General features: G+C 44.3%; 1 protein-coding gene across 1 annotated transcript in view; it reads right to left on the bottom strand.

Moving 5' to 3' along the window:
- Nucleotides 1-897: 897 nt before the first annotated feature.
- The window catches only part of Smurf (SMAD specific E3 ubiquitin protein ligase), a 110,496-nt gene continuing 101,794 nt past the window's right edge, over nt 898-9,599 (bottom strand). The window contains exons 17-19 of the mRNA XM_050173916.3: nt 9,102-9,303; nt 7,748-7,832; nt 898-7,142 (exon numbers count right to left, since the gene is read on the bottom strand). Of these exons, the coding sequence (XP_050029873.2) occupies nt 7,043-7,142; nt 7,748-7,832; nt 9,102-9,303 (387 nt within the window). The 3' untranslated portion in view covers nt 898-7,042. The remainder of the gene's footprint in view (nt 7,143-7,747; nt 7,833-9,101; nt 9,304-9,599) is intronic.

Raw genomic sequence — 9,599 nt, 5'->3', positions numbered from 1 at the left:
TCAAAGCAACGTTGCACTTAATGACTTTAGTGGCAGCCACAAGACATCATGCCACCTTTGCTAAAAAAATTTGCCTCAAGCTTAGAACTCGCCAATAATTTTACCTTCTTGCAAGCTTTGAAAATTGCGAGCAAACTGCATGAAATAGCTACAACAAAATCAAATGCAGCAAATGTGTTCATTTGCATTTTAACATTGACAATCATATTGGCAACTTTTAGCCTGTCTTATACATGCCGCAGTTTGTGGAATACCTGAACACTGTAACCATGGACAGAAGCAATGCTTATAGCCTCTCCTGGTGGTTTGTTCCACTACAGCATCAGAAATCTTTTTTTGTTCTATGCTATTCTTGTCAAAGGAAAATAATATAACCACTAAAATGAATAATTGCTAGTTTTCTTTTTTCTCTCTTCGTTTTTCTATTTTTTTTTCTTGAGCTTGCTTGTATGCATCACAATGTACCCTCGCTTTCATTTTTTAAATAATTTACCTGTAACAGTTCAACTGTGCATATTTGCCTTGCCTGTGATTGTTATCCCCACTCCTGTAGGATATCTCAATAAAAATCATGTTTTTTTTTGCCTAAACCTTTACTGGTTTAACCATCTTGCGACATCAATGACACCACAAGATGACGTCAGCATCGTTACTACTCATGTCAACCTCTCTTGTATAGGTGGTGTCCCAGACATGGTGACTGTGACACGTTTCTGGTTCCTGCAATCGCTTCCGACGCTTGCAGTAGACAGGAACATGGACTTTGAGATTGGCTTCCATTGCTCCGAGAGATCCGTCGCCGGGGGTGTGATTTGGACACCACCTACTCCGGCATTTTGTAAATGGTAATACGTGCGGGCAAGCTAAACCTCTTTATAATAGCACGCACAACACAAGTTATTCTTTATGGTACAACTTTATTTTGCATGGTGTTCGCACATCCTTCTTGCCGTACACATCGTAGGAAACAATGGAAGTATTTCAAGGAATTATAGTCTAAAGTTGTCGGGACTCTCGGGCGAAGAGGACATTGAGGCGCAAACCCAGGTCAATATAGGTAGACAGGTTTTATACATGAAAAGCAATGTGCTGACACAAACAGCTGACACACTGTGTGGAAGAGCGTGCCAAAAATGTGCCTTTAAAGCACTCAACACTAACATTCGCGCCACATAAAACTCGTCTCGGCTCCTAAACACAAAAGAGTCACAAGGCACAAGCCATGGTGCAACTGCAGTGGTGTAACGTCGCGGGCTTTCCAAAGCTGCAACTCATATACTTTTGTTTTTAGTGGCAGTGGAAGATCACACACTGTTTCGGATTCCTTGCTTTACTTACAGACGGAACGGGAAAGTGCTCTTATACGAAAGAAAAGTTCTTACTTTTTCGTAACCACTACACAAAACAAAAAGCTGCAAGGTATCGACACTGTTCATGTCTAGGGGTTGTGCTGATAAGAGGCGCATACTGTGTGTCGAGTCGGAAAGAGAGGCCTGCGTAAATGGCTCTGCTGTCTCAGCCACTGGTTCATTTGCCATCATATTTTGAACAGCGTTGGCATTCAGCGGTACATTTTGTTTACTACTATGCTTGGAATGGAATACTCGTCTGGTTCAACCAGAACAAACCAGAAGTTTGCGTCATCTGAGTCATCTCGGTGAAAGGGACAGTAGCGCCATCTATCCTAGGAAAGTCGAAACACCCGCCATGGAGATGGAACATGAAGTTGGCAACCCTCCTGGCAATAGGAAGTGGTGCTGTTTCTTCTACGAAGGAGAACCCAAATATTTTTGTCCACCATTCCTTCAGCAGACTGCATGCGAGACTGGCATAGAATATAACTTGCGCCACAAAATGCCACCTCCATGCAAAATGCGAGTGCAGACCGGTTTAGCGCGGAGCACCATCTAAACAGGGCTGCCCTGTCGACGCAACATTCCGTATGACCAGAACACAGGGAAGCAGAACGGTATCCACACACAAAGGCACAAACCCAAACCACGCGTGACTATTATCAATTGAGTAGAGAAATCAAGCACACAACTAGCTTCCTGACACAAACTTGAAGGATGGTTGCATATGGACCACAGAGACGATGAAGAAAGCAAGCGCAATGCTGCGCGGTACTTTCAACTACATTGGCATTTTGACACTTTGAGGCCAGAAGTGCCACAAAACAGTACTTTAACAAGGTTTCCTCTCTAGCTTTGTACAGAATCTAAAAGCCATACAGACAACTCTATAAACACATTCATACATGTGCTCTGTGCTTTTGTGCAACGTCAGCAGACAGGCAGCAGAGCGTCGAGGCTTTTTAACTCGAAATTTCGAACAAGAGGGGGGGGGGGGGGGAAGGGTCACGTGAAGCACTCCAACAATGGGCTATACATACTTTCGATCAGAAGCTTCTCACAGCTTCAAGAACGCCGGAAGCTATAACAACTCATTTGTGCCCCTCTCAAACATGGCGGGGTTGCAAGACAGTAGTGCATCAAAAAGACTTGTACAAGCGTGTGTAAGATGCACGGGAGATACTATGTGGTTGCCGGCTGCGCAAACTACTACGTCAGGTATTCGATAAGTACACCGAGCAGCCTGGGCCATCTAATGGCAGTGTCAGAAGATATGGAAAAGATTCTACGCAAAAAGAAAAATGGAGGCGTCGGTTGTCAGACACGGTTGTTCCACCACGACAACCTAGAATATAGGTTCACCGACTCTGCACACAAGGCGCGGACGTCGGGAAAAGAACTCGGCGATGGACTCCACCACAAGCTGTGGGTGCAACATTGCAAGCCACAGGTTTGAAGCACAATTGGAGTGTCTCACACAGCTCGCAATGTGCCCAACGCTTCTTTATTCATTCCTTTCTTTTTTTTTAAACTTGGCAGGGTGCAAGCTTCCTGCCATTGGTTTGCTTGGAATGTGAAATGACTTTGCGCTCTGGCGACGAAACTGTCAACGGAGGAGCATCAATGACGGGAGACAAAGCACTCTCGTTATGGTTCTAGCATGAAAGCAAACACGCAGCCATGGTAGCTTTTATAAGATTTGCATCACCATGTGGTGCTAAGTGCGGGAAGTCTTTGTGGGCGTGAAACTTTGACAGCAAAGCTCAATCTTATGTTGAAAACAAATATGCGAGTCAAGAATGTCTAACCATTCAAAGCCTTCAAACATTTGCTGGTCTAAACCCTTGCTTCAGAATGAATAAGTATTGTTAGGTCAAGCCTTCAAGCCTTTAAATTTTAGCCTCCGCAATGTCAATGATCAAATAACAGTAACCCTCCAGCTCATTTAGTCATTAAGGACATGCAGCACAGTTTAGAGACAAGGGTGCTCATGAACTTTCATGATCTTTAATTTTCCACTGTGCAAAGTCAGTTACAATTCTTTTCTTAACCAGGCCTAATCCTAAAATGTTAGAATGCAACCAAAATTTAAAAAAATTAAGTGGCTTTGAATCACATTGATAATGCAGCCTACCAACCATATTCCTCATATTCCTATGAGTTAACTAAAATTTAGAATAATTGATGTTTGAATCATTGCAAGCCTACTGCACATGACTGCTCAAGATGAACAAGAGATGAAGGAACACACACACGAATGGAGCAACACTTCCTTTGAAGAATCCATTCAGGTGCATCCAATGGTACTATATTCAGTCTTGTCAGCTCCGTGCAGTGCAGTGAAGACTAAGGGTTGTGTTAGCCATTCAGCAATGGAATACCAGCTGCTTGTAGAGTGCTCGCCTGCTGTGTGCTAATAAACCTTCTGTGACGGGTCCATTCAGTTGGTGTCGCACAGAGGCCAACTAGAGGTGAATGATAAAGGAGTGAACCCTTCTCCTGGTTCTCTGTTCCGATTGGCTGACACAACCTGTAGCTGTTGCTTCATCGCACGGAGCTGGCTAGACTGAGTGTAAGTTCATGGGCACCATGTGAGATCTTTGATAGGTGGTCATTTGCTATGAGACAAACTTGCGGTTGAGTGCACACACAGCTCAAGAGAAGGCCTGTGACTGTCACATGGGAGTCACTGGTGCAAATGTGACTGCCACACCGGAGTTGTGCGACCACCACATGGGAGTAATATGTGCCAACATGTGACGGTCACACGGGAGTCGTATGCAAGTACGTGAACTACAGTGACCATCACATCACATTCATATGTGCAAACATGTAACTGTCACGTGGGAGTCACATGCAAACGTGACTGTCACATGGGAGTCATCTGCAAACGTGATTGTCTCGTGGAACTCGTGTAGACATGTGACTCTCAGTGACCGTCACATGGCAGCCATATGTGCAAACACGTAAATGCGACATGGGAATCGCGTGAAAATGTGGCTGTCACATGGGCAGACATGTGACAGTCACGCATGGGAACATATGACCGTCACATGGAGGTCACGTGTGAGAACGTGCCAGTTTGCTACACAATTGAATGTAAAATGGCTGAGTAAGAAGCAGTGGATGCTTAGCTAAGCAAATGATCATGCCGTCTGTCCGTGAACGAAATAACAAAAAAAACATGGTTAAATGGGGGCGGAGGCACATCGGACTAGTTGCTGCAGCTGGTTGCCAAAAAACAGACGGACAAGTGGTGCAGTTCAACGTCTGCTTTGCCCAACCATACAGGGTGGTGCCAAAGCAACAGAAAAATAAGTCGCAATAATAATAATCATCATCATCATATGCGCTATAGTAAAAAATAAGAAATAAACACACAGTGGGTAAAAAAATGGTAAAATAAAGCACGCAGTTGAGGAAAAAAAAATACACAGAGTATCCTGCGTAACTTCAGCCAAACTTTAAGAATATGCAAATGCCACGTAGCTGGACAGAATCAAGGTAATGTTGTTTGTCGTTGCATGGAGACATTGCAATTATTATTTGCATTCTGCCTCTTTACATAATTATTATCAATTAATTAATCAACTTCTCAAATATTATAATTCGATTAAAAGTGTCATTGAGAAAATTGTATAGCAACATGAGAAACTCCCAATACAGCTTTCTGTATACATGCTATAGAAGTGTTTTTCAGAGCGTGAAAGAAGCCCACAAATACACGCAAAATTGCCATGCGACTGGCCGCTTGAGGCACTTAGTGGGTATTCGCTGGCTTCTTTCATGCTTAGAAAAACACTTTTATGTAGCACATATTCAACATAAAGCTGTATCAGGAGTTTTCCATGTTGCTCTACCATTTTCTCCTTGACACTTTTAATCCAATTATAATATTTGAGAAGTTGATTAATTATTAAAAATAATTACGTCACTAGGCGGAATGCAAAAATAATCGCAGCATCTCCCCAAGACGGCAAGCAACATTACCTTGGTTCTGTCCAGCTACATGGCATTTGCATAATTTAAAAGTTTGGCTAAAGTTATGTGGAACACCCCGTATAGAAGCCGTCCATTAAATAAGGTGCCAAGTTACAAAGCATGACCACACACCTTTCGTCAAGCAAGCACACACAGAAAAATAATTATAAGCAAGAAAAGTTACACAAGCACACTTTTCACGGCATACGACAAACAAAGTTAAACAAAATATAGTAATCGCTTTCTTGGGTTGGCATTTGTTGGTAAACGCTTAAAAGCAGTCTCGTCGTTTTCAGGGCTATCACAGCAAATGTTTGTTTCTTTCGGTTACCAATGTGCACTGTGATAACTACTGCAACTAAAAAAAAATATTAAATCCCCATGTGGTTCATCAAGGCTACAATGACTACTCATGGCTGCATGCAATTCACTCCCAGAGTACTTTCAACTTTTCCGCCATGTCCCAACCAGTAAAACATTCAGATTGTTGGGGGGTCAAAAAGCAGTTCCTATTTACGATGAGATTATCTAGACAAGCATTCCCACAGCACTCTAAAGAAATTGATTGGCGAGGCCTAGTTTCTCATCACATGCTGCTTAAACAAAAAAAAAAGAAACACGAAAGAACAGTATATATATATATATAGTACATACAATTTTTCTTTTTCAATGAAAGGCAACAGTGACTGAAGCTTTCAGCAGCAAAGCACAACAAAATACTTGCAAGAAATAGAAGTAAGACGATGAGTAAACAATACCAGTTGCTTCATAACTAGATGGTACGTCCAGGGTAAAAAAAAAAAGATAAGCGCAGCAAAATATGTGACAAAGTGTTTCGTCGAGAGAGGAGTTGTGACTATGTACAGAAATGAGATAGTATCTTCTAGGAGCTTTATGCTCAGTGTCAACTTGGAACAACAATCCGAAAAACCACGAGGATGCCGAAAACCTCAACAAGGGTCGAGTTCTTGCATAGAGCGGGGGACGAAGCTCAGAAATGAGCAACTGCGATGATCCTCCGCGGAACACCTTTTTGCTGCAAAGCGAGGCACCAGTGCAAACAGAAGACTTTGTACAATGCAAAATTTGAACGAAGAACGCAACACTCGCAGGCCAACGGTTGAAAGAAAAAAAAAAGAAGAACGAGCACAAGGAAAACTGTACTCGTTGTTCTGTCGTTGTAATGGCAGTGGCAGTATGAAAAAATAGAAAAGGAAGAAAACATTGGGAAGAGACAACTGCGTTTTGTTGCGTCATTCGGCATCAGCTAATCTAGCTTCTTATCACACGTGATAATCCTCTCTCTCTCTCTCTCTCTCGTGTGAGTATATGTATATATGTGTTCGTTCAATTGCCACGACAACATGAGCAGCCCGAAAGCTATGCAAGATTTAAAAAAAAGACGAACGAAGACCCGTACAGTTGCTCAGCTAAACTTTCACACCACACACACACACACACACCAGTAAGCAATCGCCAGAGGTTTCGCGGCACATCCGAACATGCTGGGATGCGTCAGCCGAGACAGTAGCTGCTTCGTGTTGCCGGGCCACTCCCGACTGCGAGGCGGTGCAACACAACTCTTGAGAACGCACGACGCACTGAACTGCGGGGTGATGTGACGCACCGTCAGAAGTGCCACCGTTCACTGTGTTGTCACTGACGACTTGGGTGATGACACAGCGCATTTGAAAACTATAAAACGAAAGTCACTCCACAGCGAACCCACAAGTCTCCTCAATGGCCTGGGTTAGCTTCTCGCTGAGCTTTTCTTGTGTTTCGTACGGAGGCAGGTCGATCCGGTTGAAGCTGCACAGAGAAGAAGGTAAAAAGATTAGTGAGGCAGTGAGGCTTATGTCTCCTTGAAGAAGAAAAGTGTACAATCGTTGCATTTTACTTGTACTAACACTGCGGGATGGTAATTTGGATAACAATGAAGCTGGAGAAGAAGCTAAGGACTGCGAAACGAGCAAGAGAACCAAAAATGGTGGGCCTAGTATCAAGGGACAGGAAGACAGGGCTATATATTAGATAGTAAATAAGTGCAGCTGACATTTTGGTTGCGATAGGGAGGGAAAATTGGACTTCGGCAGGTCCGGTATATAATGGTTAGTCTAGGTACTGTATTCACCTGAATCTAAAGCGCACCTTTTTTTTTTTTTTTTCGGAGAAAGTGAGTCCGAAAATTTCCTGCACGTTACAATAAGATGCAGTAGACGAAACAACTGGCAACATTACCGCAAAAGTGAACGATTCCCGAATGTAACTGCACAGGCAAGAAAGCAAGTCATCCATTACAGGCAAGACAAGTGCATTCCAGCAGCAGCAAAAATAGGCAAAGAATAAGGTGCTGGAAAGAGTGAGTGAGCAAGTGAGAGAGGGAGACAGAGTGAAAAAGAGAAGACACTACTCACCATGTATGTGCCTTTGGCAAGTTGTCCGTGTTGGCATCGATCATGTGTATCGTGAACAACCTGGGGCCTGCCGCTCCCGTAGAACCTGCGGCAAACAGTGCGAACGCAATTTAAGTTTTTTTTTTTTTCAGCCACCAACTTCAATTGTTTTTTTTTCAAATGTAACCACTAGACATCACTTGGTGCTCAGAACTGGCTTGGAGAAAATGGGGAAACGACTGATGTCACCTGGTGGACGCAAATGCAGAGGACAAAATGTACCAGTCAGCGACACTTCACTGGAACAGAGAGCAGTATTGCCGTTGTATTGGCAAAAACTCTGTGTCACCTTGACTGACTGCACTTCATTTAGCCAAAAGCCACTTAAGTGGCTCAGTGCTAGGCGGTAAATTGCGGCGCCACTAAGCATGGACGACAGTGACGACTGGGTGCTACAAAAAGCCCTTCAATGTGGTTATTAATATTTGGAAAGAGATCACTAGCGCCGCCTTTTTAATTCTGAGAAACACATATGGTGTTCACAAATACTGCTCTGTCAACAGCACCCGTTATAAACCTAGGCATTTTTTTTTTTTTTTCATTCGCAGCAATGCATAAGGCAAGATGATAGTGGTGGCCACTGGAATTGAGCATTAAAAATGCTAGATTGCTCCTTGTGTTGATTGATGCACACGTGAAAGTTCGAAGACAGCTTTCTTTTTTCATTTTTAATGGCGATGCCAATGGAAGTGACATTCACGGGAGGATCGTAATGCAAGCTTATGCGTAACACAAATTGCACCAACTCTGTGATAGGCCCACACAACATCGAGCCATGCATTTCACAGCTGCAGCTGTGGGTGGCAGTTTTACATTGTTGAGTTTAGGGGACGTTTCATGTCCACACCGTTCTGTTATTTTGTGTGTGCACAAAGCCTATGTTTCACTGTTTTCCATTTCTCTTCAGCAACAGGTGTTCGTGCGTTTGCACACTTCAAAGGGGCTGCGTGAAGTGAGTTCGTTGAGTACACTAGCCGTTGAGCGCACTAGCCGTTGAGCGCACTAGCCGTTGAGCGCACTAGCCGTTGAACTCACTAGCTGTTGAACGCACTAGCCGTTGAGCACACTCTGCAATAAGTGTCACTACACTTTCTTGCGCGAAAACCTCAGAATGTAACCAACACCAAGCAACGCTCGCTCAAAGTGACACTAAATCCCTTCGTGTACTGCGACGTGACTCGCTCCTGCAGGCATGACAGACATCGCGTGAAGTTCGCTTCCTTCAGTGACCAAATCCTCCTATCTTATCTGTAATGGCGGCGTGTGATTAGATGACAAGGCGCAAAGCAACTACTGCTGGCGTCAGCATTCTCACCCTGGAGAGCCTTGAAGCCTTGGAGGGGAACCCGCGAGCTGCCCGTCACGAACTGGAGGAGCCGGGCTCGCCGCTCCTCGCTGTATGATTCGACGGTTCGCCAGAACCACTTGACCACGTTGCTGTCAGCCGTGCAATGCTTGAGCCGCGTGTTGGCCTTCCAGTCCTCCAGGTCGATCTTGCCCAGCCCGCCAATCACCAGCTGCGTGCACAAGCGACGTGGCAGCAACCACAATGAAAGCCATGTCGTGCACCAGATGCGTGAAGTATAGTAGGGCAAGGAGAAGATATGAGATAGACGGACTTCTGGCAATCTGACTCCGCTGAATTGTAGCAGCTATGATAGGGAGTCAAGCGCACAAACTTGCGCTTAGCAGCAGAGCGCCCCAGCGACCGAGTCGCAGCAGCAGGCATCATTGGGTAACAGTAATGCCCACGAAAATGGCAACAATTTTTACTTCCGAGTCAAAGCTGCACCCTAAAAAGTGTGCTGTTCTC

Source organism: Dermacentor andersoni, chromosome 8, assembly GCF_023375885.2.
Source record: "Dermacentor andersoni chromosome 8, qqDerAnde1_hic_scaffold, whole genome shotgun sequence".
Lineage (NCBI taxonomy): Eukaryota > Metazoa > Arthropoda > Arachnida > Ixodida > Ixodidae > Dermacentor > Dermacentor andersoni.
Note: the sequence above shows the minus strand (reverse complement) of the source record. Positions and strands in the feature narration are given on the sequence as shown.